The following is a 17,822-nucleotide window of genomic DNA, read 5'->3' on the forward strand; positions in this document are numbered from 1 at the left end:
CACAATATACACTATATATACAAAAGTATGTGGACACCCCTTCAAATTAGTGGATTCGGCTATTTCAGCCACAACGGGTGTATAAAATTGAGCACACCGCCATGCAATCTCCATAGACAAACATTGGCAGTAGAATGACTTTCAGCGTGGCACCGTCATAGGATGCCACCTTTCCAACAAGTTAGTTCGTCATATTTCTGCCATGATAGAACTGTCCCGGTCAACTGTAAGTGCTGTGATTGTGAAGTGGAAACATCTAGGAGCAACAGCGGCTCAGCCATGAAGTGGTAGGCCACACAAGGTCACAGAACGGGAGCTTGGTCTGTCCTCGGTTTCAACACTCACTACCAATTTCCAAACTGCCTTTGGAAGCAACGCCAGCACAACAAATGTTCGTTGGGAGCTTCATGAAATGGGTTTCCATGGCCGACCAGCTGCACTCAAGCCTAAGATAACCATGCGCAATGCGAAGCGTCGGCTGGAGAGGTGTAAAGATTGCCGGCATTGGATTCTGGAGCAGTGGAAACACGTTCTCTGGAGTGATGAATCACGCTTCACCATCTGGCAGTCCGACGGACGAATCTGGGTTTGGCGGATGCCAGGAGAACGCTACCTGCCCCAATGCATAGTGCCAACTGTAAAGTTTGGTGCAGAAGGAATAATGGTCTGGGCTGTTTTTCATGGTTTGGGCTAGGGCCCTTAGTTCCAGTGAAGGGAAATCTTAATGCTACAGCATACAATGAGATTCTAGATTATTCTGTGGTTCCAACTTTGTGGCAACAGTTTGGGGAAGGCCCTTTTCTGTTTCAGCATGACAATAACCCTGTGCACAAAGTGAGGTAAATACAGAAATGGTTTGTCGAGAACGGTTTGGAAGAACTTGACTGGCCTGCACAGAGCCATGAAATCAACCCCATCGAACGCCTTTGGGATGAATGGGAACGCATTCTGCGAGCCAGGCCTAATCGCCCAACATCAGTACCCGACCTCACTAATTCTCTTGTGGTTGAATGGAAGCAAGTACCCTCAGCAATGTTCCAACATTGAGTGGAAAGCCTTCCCAGGAGAGTGGCGGCTGTTATAGCAGCAAAGAGGGGACCAACTCCATTTGTCACTCCTGTTGGGGGTTCTTGCTCTCTGATAGGCTCAAAGTCAAGTTGTTGGTCACCGACGAGCATTCCGATTCTACAAGTAGCAGGTTTGTCGTTACTGGGTCGGCGCGCAGCAGGTACCACTTTTGTTCTAGCGAGAGAAAAAACGGCCTCCCGCTGTGATAAGTACCTATAGGCAGTCTGTCCGCAGTGAGCTTCTCGGTGTGCTTCATGCTTTAGGAATGTTGACTGGTGGTTTAGAATGTGAGGCATGACTCGTATGTCTGTGTCTGGTGGTGCAATTACCCTTTCAGGTGTGTCATGTCGACACGACACATCTTCTGTTAGAAACCTTTTATGGAAATCCTTTATTTGTCTTCCGTGTTCATGTTAGTATTTTTGTCCCAAGTACACACGTGCACAGCTTTGTAATGTCCTTTATAATGCCTTGTAATTCAAAATAACATGTGTTATGACACTAACTAATGAAGCATTATAATAAAATAAAATCAAATGGCAATTTATTTGAAGTGTATTTAACAGAAGCCTCAGTACACTTTCCCACACATTTTTTTTAATAGAAAGTGTTATTTAATTTTTTTTATGGAAAGTGTCACCATTATTTTCCATGCTAATATCCATTTTTCTCTCTTATTTCCCTGAGCTTCTAGTTAGGTCCAGTTATCTATTTGTTTTGACTTGAAGGAGGTCAGATGAGTTTGAGAGGAGTGTGTTCACTGCCAATCTCACAGTGTGTATGTGTGTTTGTGTGTCTGTGTGTGTGTATTGAGGGTATTTATCTGACTTAATGCACTGAGGGGATTGAGCCACGCAGGCTCTCATTCATCACTGTTAAAGTACTGCCAGAGAGAGAGAGGAGGATAGAGAGAGAGAAAAACAGAACGAATGAGAAAAAGGGGAAGGAGAGACAGAAAGAGAGAGAGAGAGAGAGAGAGAGGGGAAGGGAGAGGAGGCAAGAGGGAAAGGGGGAGTGAGCGAGAGAAACAGATAGACAAAAGGGAGGGATTTAGCCTGGCATCTGGGTTCAGCACAGTTCTTTCTCTCTTTCTCTCTCTCTCCCTCCCTCTTTCTCTCCCTATCTCTTTCTCTGTGTCTGCCTGTCTTTCTGCCTGTCCAGACTTTAATATGGTTATGATTAGAGACGGGGGGTCAGGGAGGGAGGGAGGGGACTCATATTGGCTGCAGGGGAAATGGGGGAGGTGCAGTGCAAAGACGAATGGAGACAACCAACAGGAGGAGAGGGATCTGAATAGGGCAGAGGAAGAGAGGGGTTGTGTTTGTTTGCGTTCAGGCTGAAATATGAAACACAAAAGAAAGCCGTGGACAAAAAAGAGAGGAGTGGAGAGAGAAGAATGGAATAAAGTTTTGTCCTCTAACCAAATCAGTCCCTTCCTAGCAGCAAAGGGCTCTGGCCCCCTCCCCTTCCCCATCCCTCCTCCTCTCTCTCTCTCTCTCTCTCTCTCTCTCTCTCTCTCTCTCTCTCTCTCTCTCTCTCTCTCTCGCTCGCTCTCTCACTCACTTTCTCTCTCTCCACCCACTCCCTCTAGGTCCTCTCTCTTTCTCGCTCTCTCTCTCTCCACCCCCTCTCGCTCTCAGGCTGAGGCAGTTGGTTCACTCCACTGTGCTGTGTATGTCTGGGATACAGCAGTGAGAGAGAGAGAGAGAGAGAGCTGTGTGAAAGAGAGGGAGCTGTTATTTAGGTCTTTTACAGCAGACAGGGAGCAGCTTGCCCTAGGGCGAGGGGAGAACGATAGAGCAACACAGAGCTCAGAGGAGCAGCCACAGCCAGGCAGGAACCAGCCCTGCATTCCAGACAAGGGGAAGGGAAAAGGGGGAACAGAAGTTCCAGAAGGAAAGGAGAGAACAGGCGAGAGAGAGAGAGAAGGAAGGAAGGAAGGAAGGAAGGAAGGAAGGAAGGGAAAAGGTAGCAGGAGGCAGCAACACATCAGAGCTACAGGAGGGGTTTGAACCAGGACCTTTGCTGTTGTTGTTGTTGTTGTACTACAGTGAGGTGACCTAGCTACTCCAGGAGGAAGGAAGAGGGGTAGGTAGAGCAACAGGGTTTATCTGTGTGTTCTCAGGAGGTAGGGACTAGGGAAGGGGTACTGTAACAGTAAAAGGAGGGTTAAAGCTTCACCACCATGTTTGACTGTATGGAAGCTCTGGGGATGGGCCCACGCCAGCTTTATGGTGTCACCAGCCGGGGTACGTGCATGCTGCGGAAGGCGAGCCCCTTCTTCGCGGGCCTGGACCCCTTCGCCTGGACCGGCAGCGCCAGCGTTCAATGTAAGTCAATGGCATCCTGTTTGCATGTCCTGTGTCACACTCTCCCGCTGAGCTAGCTGGGCTTGTTGTTCACCCCAGGCAGGACTGCTCTAACTAGGGAGCTGACTGTCAAGGCTAGAGGGTCTAGAGCACACCATGTGTGTGTGTGTGTGTGTGTGTGTGTGTGTGTGTGTGTGTGTGTGTGTGTGTGTGTGTGTGTGTGTGTGTGTGTGTGTGTGTGCGGGGACAGGACGAGACTGGGACTTGGATCTCCGCCCCCACCCTCTGCCCTGCACTCACACTCTTCACCCCCCCAGAGCCTGCTGGGGCAACTCACCTAACTGGGACAGCTAGCTAATGCTGTGCTAGTCTCTGTGTCTGTCTGTGTGTGTTTGTTTGACTTCTGAGAGGCTGTTGTGCTAAACCACAGGTTCAGGCTCACCGTGACAATGCCAGCCACCTGAGTTCGGACCTTGTGGGGTTGGCTGTGCATGTAAGAAAGTACAGATGAAAGAGTGAGAGGAAAAGAGAGAGGGACATAGCGAGAAAGCTGACACTTAGGACATAACGTCAGCCATGCAGATTACTGTACATGTCTTGTTCTCGTCACAATCGCCACTGTGACGGCGTGAGCTTGACATGTGGGAACTACAGTGGTTGTGAAAGTAGTACGTGTTTTTAGTTGGAAGTATTGTTGCTGTTAATGATATTTCTCCGGAGCTAAATAGCTATAAATGAATAAGTAGATGAATTATTCAGTGGTTAAATTGATGAATAAATTAGTAACTTGAAATGTTGCTCGGCTTCAGAAGAGCCAAAGGGTATTTTCTCGCTGTTTTTTTTCTCTGCCAGAGTTTGAATTTTTCCTCGCTCGCTCGCCGCCTTCCCTCCGTCCCAGATTTCAGACACTCCTCTGGCTCTATTAACAACAGGCCTGTCTCGGACAGACAAAACTTAAGTCCATTTCCATAGGCGTCCAGGGGGCCTATGGGGCTGTCAGAAAGAGAATCAGTGTGGAGAAGAAGGAGTGGGGGTGTGATGTTGTCTTGTAGGAGCCACAAATGACACGAATAAGAAGAAAAACGCAACGCACCGTCAAACCACAAAACCAGTTCAATTGTTGCTTCTCTGTAACCCTTCCCGTTTAGTTTTCTGGAATAACTGCGGTGTTGGATTCTCCCTAAGCATTGCTTTTTCACATTTGATTTGTTCAACCTTCTGCTTTTTTCTCTCCTCCTTTTCACGGGTTCTTGGGGTCATCTGTCTTCATTACTCGTGAAGACACCAGCGTCTCAGTGGCTGTCATGCACACTGGGCTCTCTTTAATGAAGACAGATGCCCTGTCAGGCCAGGGGAGGCCTAGGGGGACTCCATGCAGACCAGCCAGCCAGCCTCTCCTCTCTTCTGCTTTGCTTTCTTCTTTCTTTACTGTTCTCCTCTCTCATCTCCTCTCTTCTACAGCCAGCCAGGGAGCTCTCATGACAACAAGAGGAGATGTGTTTATTTAGTCAATCAGAGACCTCACTAGTCTTTCACTCTGACCCCCACACACACATTTAAAAAGTAGCCGGTCAGGTCCCAAATGTATTTGTATTTCTTTTTTGTTCCTGGAAAGAGAGTTGAGAGAGTTGAGAGAGTTGAGAGAGAGAGAGAGTTGAGAGAGAGAGAGAGTTGAGAGAGAGAGAGATGAGAGAGTTGAGAGAGAGAGAGAGTTGAGAGAGAGAGAGAGTTGAGAGAGAGAGAGATGAGAGAGAGAGAGAGAGAGAGAGAGAGAGAGAGAGAGAGAGAGAGAGAGAGAGAGAGAGAGAGATAGAGAGAGAGAGAGAGAGAGAGAGAGAGAGAGAGAGAGAGAGAGAGAGAGAGAGAGAGAGAGAGAGAGAGAGAGAGAGAGAGAGAGAGAGGGGCCAGGTTGCCCTGAGGGTAGGCAGAACTATCAGTCGGTGTTGCTGTGTGTGTGCGTCCATGTGTGTGCTGTCCCTCTGTGCTCAATAATCGTAGTAAACAAGGTGGCCCCGTCCTACACGAGCAGCAGCCATGATAGCTCTCCTTACTTTTATTTATTTTATTTAACCTTTATTTAACCTTGCTGAACCAGTTGCCCCTCATTGTCCTCTTCAATGAGGCAGATGAATTGATGTTTAAGTCTGATCTCTCTCTCATTAGGCTTGGCCAGCTGCAGAGCACAGCGTTGGAGTCCCAAATGATACCCTATGCCCTTCATAGTGCACTGCTATGGCGTATGGGTCCTGGTCAAAAGGAGTGCACTATGAAGGGAATAGGGTGCCATTTGGGACACAGGCAAGGGGCTAGCAGCGAGCTAACGAGCTAAACTCCCCAAAGTAGAGACACTCAGCTATGAGTGTCTACTCATATGTCTACTCAGCTCTACTTTCATAAAATGAACAACATTCATGACTCCTTGGCTCTTTTCCCAGTGAGCTTTTAAAGCATGACACTATTTCCTACATATGTCCTGGATATTCGGTTTGTCTCTTATTTTGTTATGGAGAACTCTGAAACCAGGAAGGTTTGAACATCATTTCTTTTATCTAAGATTGTTTTTCACACAACTCATATTTTTTCTCTATACACAATAGAAACATTAGCAACACGGTGATTCATTGTTGAGTTACATTATTATCATCAGTTTATTACAATTCTGACAAACAGACACCATGCTATTAAAGAAAAGTTACTCGAAAGCAATTCTGGAAATCAGTGGGGTAGATTTTGGATTTCCTTGTGGTTGCAGTGTGTCATTGCTGTTAGTCTGCCTGGTTAGAATCAAGGGGACTTTTAGTGTGTGGTCATGATCAGCTTTCCTATTTTCTATCTGGTGATTGGAGACTCCTTCTTCTCTTCTGGCCAATGTCAGAGGTTACAGAGAGGCTATGGGCTGGCCAATGTCAGATCCACAACATATTTGGTGTCCTTGTCTGCATTTTAAGAAGGAGGAGAGAAGAGCCTTTTAAATGGCTGTTATTGTGTAGCCTACTGTGCTTCAAGTGTCTGATGTAATGTAGTTTGTAGTAATACGTCAGGGCTGTGTGGGAAGGAAAATGGTGTGGTGATTTTGAAATGACTCGTACTGGGTCATATTTGACGGTACGAAGAAAGGTGCATCTGCTGTTTCTTCACTTTCGATGTTCCTGTGCTGCAAGGATAACGCAATTCTTTTCTCACATTTTATGGACAGGAAAAGGATAATGATGGAGACATACCATAATAACGTATTCAGACGTCACGACGAGCTAAATTAGTCAACTTCCTATGAGATGCCGAAGGATGACGCAGCAGTGATTTCCCGCCTTTTGCTTTACCGATATGTTCTTGCACATAGAAGGATCTAGCAATTTAGCTGTAATACATATGTAATAGAGTTCTATTAGGAAGCTTTCCTCTTTTTTTATAACCAATAGGGTCAGTCTAACTGGTCACATGTTGATTGTTTTCGATTGGATCTCTCTCCTCATTGCACACACACACACACACACACACACACACACACACACACACACACACACACACACACACACACACACACACACACACACACACACACACACACACACACACACACACACACACACACACACACACACACACACACAGCTCTTTGTTTCCCCTTAATGTACTGTTCAATGGGAATTGATGAGCTAAATGAAACAGGTCCTATGACTATCTAGCTGGGAGGAAAAGAAGGGATGTGCCTCAAATGGCACCTTAGTCCCCTATATAGTGCACTGCATTTGACCAGGGCCCAGACGGACTATATAGGAAATATTGTGCCCTTTGAGACGTAGCCACAGACTGCTAAGTGGTTCCTGTGACCACTGTCACACCGAGCAGCTCAGATCCTTCTCTGTCCTAATGGAACTACAGATCATTCTCTCTTGCTAATGGATCTCTGCAGTTATTTCATTAGAATTACAAAAGATCCAATTAAAAGATTAGAATGCCTGAGGGGGCAGGACTGTGAATAGATAGTTGGTTGGTCGGTTGGTTAGGAGGGATGGTTAGGAGCGATAGTGTGTGTGTGTGTGTGTGTGTGTGTGTGTGTGTGTGTGTGTGTGTGTGTGTGTGTGTGTGTGTGTGTGTGCGTGTGCATGTGTACGTTCGTCAGCAACCTGCCTCTCTCTGTACGTGTGTGTGTGTGTGTGTGTGTGTGTGTGTGTGTGTGTGTGTGTGTGTGTGTGTGTGTGTGTGTGTGTGTGTGTGTGTGTGTGTGTGTGTGTGTGTGTGAGAGAGAGAGAGAGAGACTTGGGGTGGGGTGAGGGGGGTACATTGCATGGAAGGGCAGCAGCAGGAATGTGGACTAGTCAGTGCTGTAATACAGGCATAAACCCTGCTGATCCCGTCAGCATCACGTCAAATGGAAGTGTACGAAGTTAAAAGGCTTAAATAGTCAGCTGATGCCAGGTCATTGCAGCGTAATTGATACGACCGAGGGAAAAGAAAAACCTCCATTTGTCTTTGAATTTCAAACAGCCGTTGTGTGCCACCCAGACACGCACACCCCTAGCCCTGATCTGATCTTAGACTTCTATTCGATCAGTGCGGGAATAGTGGAGTTTTTAGACAAAGTGCAGGCTAAAATAACACACATCCCGAAGCCAATGCTGGCTAGAAGTTCTTGTAAGGCCTGTCTGTCTGGCTGTGTGTGGGTGGGTGTTGGACTTGGGTGCGAATGAGAAGGTGTAAATCTACCTGTGTCCGCATGTGTCAGTGTGTGTGCATTGCGTACGCACGCAAGTGTGTAAGCGCTTGCTTGTGTCTGTGTGCCCGTAGCCCAAAACCACTGGCGCTGGGACTGCTGTGTCAGACCCACAGACAGGGTTAGGTTAGCCAGGACGTGCCAAGGCTAGATTCCACAGTGGCTTGCTGGAATCTAGCTCCACGCTGTCCTGACAGCTTATAGCCCTTCCACACTGTAAACTGTAAATAGGACAGATCTGTCTGTCAGTCTAATCACCATAGCCTGGATGGGCCCCAGTCACCTCACATGCACTGGCTAGCTTTCTCTTTATACGTGATCACTACACTCTACACAATCTGGTACATAAACTACAAAAGCACTGATTTCAACCCACATGGATGCGAAAGGGACAGATGCCCTGTTCCCTGTTTGTGTTGTCTTGCTAACTTCTATGGTCATTGTCAAGCCGAACATGGAAGACAGCTGATACCAGCACTAACAGTCCTGGGACCAGGCTATCTCTTCCCATCCATGTGGCTTGAAATCAGTGTTTTTATGGGTGTTGTTGTTGATGAGCTAGGTTATTCTCCTCTTCCCAATCTGGTCCCAGATCTGTTTGTGCTGTCTCACCAACTCCTATGGGTCATTGTTGCGGCAAAATGACCATCCGAGAGGGCAATGCAGTAGCACAAACAGATCTGGGACCAGGCTTTCTCTTCCTGTCCGTGTGGGTTGAAATCTGTGCTTTTATATATATGTTGTTTATGAACCAGATTTCGTAGAAGCAGTGATTATGTCTGTCAGCCACAGGACCACAATGGTAGCTCCCACCTCAAGTGACACAGCTAACCCTAACCCCAACCTCAAGTTACACAGCTAACCCTAACCCCAACCTCAAGTGACACAGCTAACCCTAACCCCAACCTCAAGTGACACAGCTAACCCTAACCTCAACCTCAAGTTACACAGCTAACCCTAACCTCAACCTCAAGTTACACAGCTAACCCTAACCCCAAGTTACACAGCTAACCCTAACCCCAAGTTACACAGCTAACCCTAACCCCAAACTCAAGTTACACAGCTAACCCTAAACCCAACCTCAAGTTACACTGCTAACCCTAACCCCAACCTCAAGTTACACAGCTAACCCTAACCCCAACCTCAAGTTACACCGCTAACCCTAACCCCAACCTCAAATAACACAGCTAACCCTAACCTCAACCTCAAGTGACATAGCTAACCCTAACCCCAACCTCAAGTTACACAGCTAACCCTAACCCCAACCTCAAGTTACACAGCTAACCCTAACCCCAACCTCAAGTTACACAGCTAACCCTAACCCCAACCTCAAGTGACACAGCTAACCCTAACCCCAACCTCAAGTTACACAGCTAACCCTAACCCCAACCTCAAGTGACACAGCTAACCCTAACCCACATTTACATTTACATTTTAGTCATTTAGCAGACGCTCTTATCCAGAGCGACTTGCAGTAGAGTGCACACATTTTATTACATTTTACATACTGAGACAAGGATATCCCTACCGGCCAAACCCTCCCTAACCCGGACGACGCTATGCCAATTGTGCGTCGCCCCACGGACCTCCCGGTTGCGGCCGGCTGCGACAGAGCCTGGGCGCGAACCCAGCCCAGCCTGGGCGCGAACCCAGAGACTCTGGTGGCGCAGTTAGCACTGCGATGCAGTGCCCTAGACCACTGCGCCACCCGGGAGGCTAACCCCAACCTCAAGTGACATAGCTAACCCTAACCCCAACCTCAAGTGACACAGCTAACCCTAACCCCAACCTCAAGTGACATAGCTAACCCTAACCCCAACCTCAAGTGACACAGCTAACCCTAACCCCAACCTCAAGTGACACAGCTAACCCTAACCCCAACCTCAAGTGACATAGCTAACCCTAACCCCAACCTCAAGTGAATTCAAACGTTTGGGTCCCATAGTTTCCTACCCACATAGTCTGAACCTACAGGGAATATGTTGCCAAATGGCACCACATTCATTTACATTTACATTTAAGTCATTTAGCAGACGCTCTTATCCAGAGCGACTTACAAATTGGTGCATTCACCTTATGACATCCAGTGGAACAGCCACTTTACAATAGTGCATCTAAATCTTTTAAGGGGGGGGGGGGGGTGAGAAGGATTACTTTATCCTATCCTAGGTATTCCTTAAAGAGGTGGGGTTTCAGGTGTCTCCGGAAGGTGGTGATTGACTCCGCTGTCCTGGCGTCGTGAGGGAGTTTGTTCCACCATTGGGGGGCCAGAGCAGCGAACAGTTTTGACTGGGCTGAGCGGGAACTGTACTTCCTCAGTGGTAGGGAGGCGAGCAGGCCAGAGGTGGATGAACGCAGTGCCCTTGTTTGGGTGTAGGGCCTGATCAGAGCCTGGAGGTACTGGGGTGCCGTTCCCCTCACAGCTCCGTAGGCAAGCACCATGGTCTTGTAGCGGATGCGAGCTTCAACTGGAAGCCAGTGGAGAGAGCGGAGGAGCGGGGTGACGTGAGAGAACTTGGGAAGGTTGAACACCAGACGGGCTGCGGCGTTCTGGATGAGTTGTAGGGGTTTAATGGCACAGGCAGGGAGCCCAGCCAACAGCGAGTTGCAGTAATCCAGACGGGAGATGACAAGTGCCTGGATTAGGACCTGCGCCGCTTCCTGTGTGAGGCAGGGTCGTACTCTGCGGATGTTGTAGAGCATGAACCTACAGGAACGGGCCACCGCCTTGATGTTAGTTGAGAACGACAGGGTGTTGTCCAGGATCACGCCAAGGTTCTTAGCGCTCTGGGAGGAGGACACAATGGAGTTGTCAACCGTGATGGCGAGATCATGGAACGGGCAGTCCTTCCCCGGGAGGAAGAGCAGCTCCGTCTTGCCGAGGTTCAGCTTGAGGTGGTGATCCGTCATCCACACTGATATGTCTGCCAGACATGCAGAGATGCGATTCGCCACCTGGTCATCAGAAGGGGGAAAGGAGAAGATTAGTTGTGTGTCGTCTGCATAGCAATGATAGGAGAGACCATGTGAGGTTATGACAGAGCCAAGTGACTTGGTGTATAGCGAGAATAGGAGAGGGCCTAGAACAGAGCCCTGGGGGACACCAGTGGTGAGAGCACGTGGTGAGGAGACAGATTCTCGCCACGCCACCTGGTAGGAGCGACCTGTCAGGTAGGACGCAATCCAAGCGTGGGCCGCGCCGGAGATGCCCAACTCGGAGAGGGTGGAGAGGAGGATCTGATGGTTCACAGTATCGAAGGCAGCCGATAGGTCTAGAAGGATGAGAGCAGAGGAGAGAGAGTTAGCTTTAGCAGTGCGGAGCGCCTCCGTGATACAGAGAAGAGCAGTCTCAGTTGAATGACTAGTCTTGAAACCTGACTGATTTGGATCAAGAAGGTCATTCTGAGAGAGATAGCGGGAGAGCTGGCCAAGGACGGCACGTTCAAGAGTTTTGGAGAGAAAAGAAAGAAGGGATACTGGTCTGTAGTTGTTGACATCGGAGGGATCGAGTGTAGGTTTTTTCAGAAGGGGTGCAACTCTCGCTCTCTTGAAGACGGAAGGGACGTAGCCAGCGGTCAGGGATGAGTTGATGAGCGAGGTGAGGTAAGGGAGAAGGTCTCCGGAAATGGTCTGGAGAAGAGAGGAGGGGATAGGGTCAAGCGGGCAGGTTGTCGGGCGGCCGGCCGTCACAAGACGCGAGATTTCATCTGGAGAGAGAGGGGAGAAAGAGGTCAGAGCACAGGGTAGGGCAGTGTGAGCAGAACCAGCGGTGTCGTTTGACTTAGCAAACGAGGATCGGATGTCGTCGACCTTCTTTTCAAAATGGTTGACGAAGTCATCTGCAGAGAGGGAGGAGGGGGAGGGAGGGGGAGGAGGATTCAGGAGGGAGGAGAAGGTGGCAAAGAGCTTCCTAGGGTTAGAGGCAGATGCTTGGAATTTAGAGTGGTAGAAAGTGGCTTTAGCAGCAGAGACAGAAGAGGAAAATGTAGAGAGGAGGGAGTGAAAGGATGCCAGGTCCGCAGGGAGGCGAGTTTTCCTCCATTTCCGCTCGGCTGCCCGGAGCCCTGTTCTGTGAGCTCGCAATGAGTCGTCGAGCCACGGAGCGGGAGGGGAGGACCGAGCCGGCCTGGAGGATAGGGGACATAGAGAGTCAAAGGATGCAGAAAGGGAGGAGAGGAGGGTTGAGGAGGCAGAATCAGGAGATAGGTTGGAGAAGGTTTGAGCAGAGGGAAGAGATGATAGGATGGAAGAGGAGAGGGTAGCGGGGGAGAGAGAGCGAAGGTTGGGACGGCGCGATACCATCCGAGTAGGGGCAGTGTGGGAAGTGTTGGATGAGAGCGAGAGGGAAAAGGATACAAGGTAGTGGTCGGAGACTTGGAGGGGAGTTGCAATGAGGTTAGTGGAAGAACAGCATCTAGTAAAGATGAGGTCGAGCGTATTGCCTGCCTTGTGAGTAGGGGGGGAAGGTGAGAGGGTGAGGTCAAAAGAGGAGAGGAGTGGAAAGAAGGAGGCAGAGAGGAATGAGTCAAAGGTAGACGTGGGGAGGTTAAAGTCGCCCAGAACTGTGAGAGGTGAGCCGTCCTCAGGAAAGGAGCTTATCAAGGCATCAAGCTCATTGATGAACTCTCCGAGGGAACCTGGAGGGCGATAAATGATAAGGATGTTAAGCTTGAAAGGGCTGGTAACTGTGACAGCATGGAATTCAAAGGAGGCGATAGACAGATGGGTAAGGGGAGAAAGAGAGAATGACCACTTGGGAGAGATGAGGATCCCGGTGCCACCACCCCGCTGACCAGAAGCTCTCGGGGTGTGCGAGAACACGTGGGCGGACGAAGAGAGAGCAGTAGGAGTAGCAGTGTTATCTGTGGTGATCCATGTTTCCGTCAGTGCCAAGAAGTCGAGGGACTGGAGGGAGGCATAGGCTGAGATGAACTCTGCCTTGTTGGCCGCAGATCGGCAGTTCCAGAGGCTACCGGAGACCTGGAACTCCACGTGGGTCGTGCGCGCTGGGACCACCAGATTAGGGTGGCCGCGGCCACGCGGTGTGGAGCGTTTGTATGGTCTGTGCAGAGAGGAGAGAACAGGGATAGACAGACACATAGTTGACAGGCTACAGAAGAGACTACGCTAATGCAAAGGAGATTGGAATGACAAGTGGACTACGCGTCTCGAATGTTCAGAAAGTTAAGCTTACGTAGCAAGAATCTTATTGACTAAAATGATTAAGATGATACAGTACTGCTGAAGTAGGCTAGCTGGCAGTGGCTGCGTTGTTGACTTTGTAGGCTAGCTGGCAGTGGCTGCGTTGTTGACACTACACTAATCAAGTCGTTCCGTTGAGTGTAATAGTTTCTACAGTGCTGCTATTCGGGGGCTAGCTGGCTAGCTAGCAGTGTTGATTACGTTACGTTGCGTTAAAAGAACGACAATAGCTGGCTAGCTAACCTAGAAAATCGCTCTAGACTACACAATTATCTTTGATACAAAGACGGCTATGTAGCTAGCTATGTAGCTAGCTACGATCAAACAAATCAAACCGTTGTACTGTAATGAAATGAAATGAAAATGTGATACTACCTGTGGAGCGAAGCGGAATGCGACCGGGTTGTTGAGTGCGGAAGTTCTATTCGGTAGACGTTGGCTAGCTGTTGGCTAGCTAGCAGTGTCTCCTACGTTAAGGACGACAAATAGCTGGCTAGCTAACCTCGGTAAATTAAGATAATCACTCTAAAACTACACACTCTAAACTACACAATTATCTTGGATACGAAGACAGCAAAGACAACTATGTAGCTAGCTAACACTACACTAATCAAGTCGTTCAGTTGAGTGTAATAGTTTCTACAGTGCTGCTATTCGGTAGACGGTGGACGTTTGCTAGCTGGCTAGCTGCTGGGCAGATAGCAGTGTAGACTGCGTTAGGACGACGAAATACGATAATTACGCAATTATCTTTGATACAAAGACGGCTATGTAGCTAGCTAAGAAGAAATTGCTAAGATTAGACAAATCAAACCGTTGTACTATAATGAAATGTAATGAAATGTAATGAAAAGTTATACTACCTGCGGACCAAAGTGCGAATGCGACCGCTCGCCCCAACCCGGAAGTCTACAATTCCCTACATTGTGCACTATTTTTGTGATAGTGCTGCATGTGCACTATATAGGGAATAGGTAATGGGCTGCCATTTGGTACGCAGCCCCATGGCTCATACAGTATGAGGATGGAAGGAAGGTGAGGGCTTTCAAAGAGCTTAGATTCAATGGTTTGCGAACCAATGTGGTGCTAAGGAAAGTCAAGGACTTATTTCCATTGTGGTCATCAAAATGCTTTCACAAACAGTATGGTTGGTTGGTGGGCACAAAGGAAGTGTCTCTCGCTGCCACCAATCCCTGTTGGCATTGTGCTTGTTTACGGTTAGCAGTGTTTGCCTGCGAGGCACTTTCCCCACTCTGCTGAGGCGTGGGCAATGGGCTTCCGGGCTGATGTGTGTGTGTGCTTGCGTGCAACTGTGTGTGTGTGTTTGTCCGTCTGGAACCATGTGTGAGCTCAGTGTGAAGGGAGAGGTTCTGTTACCAGCGTGTTATTGACTGACGGCTTGGCTCCACCGTTGCTAGGGCCCACTGTTATGAGAGGCTCAGGCCAGACACGGAGAGAATGAGAGCGAGAGGAGATGGAGGGAGACTCCACTCTGTGTGAATGGGTTGTGTTTACGCAGCAGACACGCAGTGGTTAGAATGTATTTATTCACATTATCTTAGCAGAGTGTTGGAGAGTGACTGGGGCTTTGGTTGGGCTGGACTGGGGAGGAGAGGGGCACCCCAGGTACTGTGCCATATAGCCACTCTGCCAGGTACTGTGCCATATAGCCACTCTGCCAGGTACTGTGCCATATAGCCACTCTGCCAGGTACTGTGCCATATAGCCACTCTGCCAGGTACTGTGCCATATAGCCACTCTGCCAGGTACTGTGCCATATAGCCACTCTGCCAGGTACTGTGCCATATAGCCACTCTGACAGGTTTATTGTGCCATATAGCCACTCTGCCAGATACTGTGCCATATAGCCACTCTGACAGGTTTATCGTGCCATATAGCCACTCTGACAGGTTTATTGTGCCATATAGCCACTCTGCCAGGTACTGTGCCATATAGCCACTCTGCCAGGTACTGTGCCATATAGCCACTCTGACAGGTGTATTGTGCCATATAGCCACTCTGACAGGTACTGTGCCATATAGCCACTCTGCCAGGTACTGTGCCATATAGCCACTCTGACAGGTGTATTGTGCCATATAGCCACTCTGACAGGTACTGTGCCATATAGCCACTCTAAGGTGTGTGTGTTTTGGAAGTATGGTCACTGATGAAGAACGGCCATGTGTTATCATGCGTATCTGCGTTAAAAAGGTGTGCCTTTCACTACTTCAGAAGGCATGTGCTCGTGTGCGTACGTGTGCGTTGGTGTGTGTGTGCATGCGTGCGTGCTTGCGTGTGTATCTGTGCGTGTGCCTTGGCCCAGTACCACAGCCCAGTCTCTGCGGGCCCCTAGGAACTCTGTCTGTGTCTGTCAGTTCGAAGCCAACAACAGAACTTCACGTGGCCTGGCTCAATCCTCTCACTCCTCTACTGGAATCATCCATCTTTTAGAATGGAAGTGTGCTGTAGTGCTGTAGTCAGCTTGTCAACAAGTGGCTATCAGACAGCTAGCTTTCACTTTGGAGTTATAAGCTAGCCTGGTCCCAGATCTGTTTTGTGCTGTTTAGCCAACTCGTGTTCTATGGTCTTATCACTGGCTACACAGCACAAACTGATCTGAGACCTGACTAGATCAAAAGGGGACTTATTTGACTTTTAACCAGTGGACCTCTGCAGACAGAGTGAGGTGTTCTCAGCTCTGTCATCATATAGAGTCATTGTCTGAATCTCCCCACCCGTAGTGAACGTTGGGCAACCCCTTCCCTTAGTCAGTTGGTTGCCAAGCTAAAATGAAAAGTATGAGCCACACGTACACAAACACGTCATTTCTCTGTTTTCTGTTGCTCAAAGCAGAAGTTTCTCACGCTGTGTTTTGCCATCTGAAGTGACTGGTGCCAGGATCAGTCAGGCCAACTGCATGCAGGGGAGAGTCAAAACACTACTTAGGTTGCGTCTTAAATGGCACCCTATTCCCTATATAGTGTACTACTTTTGGCTAGGGCCCATAGGCCCGCCGTAGGGGCCCTGGTCAAACGTAGTGCACTATATAGGGAACAGGGTGCCATTTAAGACGCACATTTATTCTCAGTACCAAAACGTACAGATTGCTACCACTCTCTCTCAAACACAAATCATGTTGACAGCAGTCTCTCTCTGTCTTTGACAGCAGCAGTTTTAGTCAGACAGAGACAAAAAAGATACATACACAACCGGTGAATAGTATTAGAATACCTAAGCATTCAAGGGTTTTTCTTTATTTTTACTATTTTCTACATCAAAACTATGAAATAACACATGTAGAATAATGTAGTAACCAAAAAAGTGTTAAACAAATCAAGAATATATTTTATATTTGAGATTCTTCAAAGTTGCCACCCTTTGCCTTGATGATAGCTTTGCACACTATTGGTATTCTCTCAACCAGCTTCATGTGGTAGTCACCTGGAATGCATTTCAATTAACAGGTGTGCCTTGTTGTACATGTATGGAATTTCTTTCCTTCTTAATGTGTTTGAGCCAATCAGTTGTGTTGTGACAAGGTAGGGGGGTATACCGAAGATAGCCCTATTTGGTGAAAGACCAAGTCCATATTATGGCAAGTACAGAACAAATAAGCAAATAGAAACGACAGTCCATGAACACTTTTTTGGTTAAAACATGATTCCATATGTGTTATTTCATAGTTTTGATGTCTTCACTATTATTCTGCAATGTAGAAAATAGTAAAAATAAAGAAAAACCCTTGAATGAGTAGGTGTTCTAAAACTTTTGACCGGTACTGTATGTACTGAGAATCTGGACTAAGAAGAGTGTAAAGTCGCTCCGTATACGAGCGTCTGCTCAATGACCAAAAATGTCATTGTAATGTAAGCAGAGCTGTTAGAGTAGCCTGGTTCCAGGTCTGTTTGTGCTGTATAGCCCAACTCCTATAGTATGACAGTGACCTCAGGAGATCGCAAGACCAGCACAAAAAAAAATCTGGGACTAGGCTAATGTTAAAGTGTGATCTACCCCAAACAGGACAGGGTTTCATAAATGTAGTCGGTAGTTGTGGAGTCATGAGTAGTACTGTTGTTGTTTACATTGTCCTCTTTTTCCCTCACGTCCTGTCACGGTGGGATACTTCTACTTTTCAGGTTTCTATTGTTGTGTGGAGGAAGCAATAGCAATCGAATGAGCTGCAGTAGCGCTAGCTGCAGTGCCCGAGACAGACAGACAGGCAGGTGAGAAGTAGCACTACAGGTGGTGAGAGGAAGGCTAGGAGGACAGACGACGGCCCAGGGAGAAAAAAAAAACGTTCTGGAGACGAATGTCTCCTGTCCTCCCCACCAGACAGACAGACATGTGGTGGGTTCACATAATATTTGTTTCCTTCCAAACACTGTCAGTCTGTCTGAGTAATAGCTGAGGCCTGTACCATTGCCAGATCTGGGTTACTGTAAGCTGCAGTCACTGAAGAAGACTGCTCTCTTTCATGGTGCTAGTGGCCAGATGAACAGTCGGCTGGTACTCACCACAGGATGCAGGGG

General features: G+C 48.2%; 1 protein-coding gene across 5 annotated transcripts in view; it reads left to right on the forward strand.

Moving 5' to 3' along the window:
• LOC139542244 (retinoic acid receptor gamma-A) overlaps positions 1-17,822 on the forward strand; it is an 88,537-nt gene that overhangs the window by 45,093 nt on the left and 25,622 nt on the right. The window contains exon 1 of one of the 5 annotated variants that reach the window (XM_071347440.1): positions 2,621-3,398. The exons of 3 other annotated variants lie outside the window; for them this stretch is intronic. In XM_071347440.1, coding sequence (XP_071203541.1) covers positions 3,254-3,398 — 145 coding nt within the window. In that variant the 5' untranslated portion in view covers positions 2,621-3,253. Of the gene's footprint in view, positions 1-2,620; positions 3,399-17,822 lie in introns of those variants that run through there. One more of the 5 variants, XM_071347441.1, reaches the window with a different exon arrangement.

Source organism: Salvelinus alpinus, chromosome 17, assembly GCF_045679555.1.
Source record: "Salvelinus alpinus chromosome 17, SLU_Salpinus.1, whole genome shotgun sequence".
NCBI lineage: Eukaryota > Metazoa > Chordata > Actinopteri > Salmoniformes > Salmonidae > Salvelinus > Salvelinus alpinus.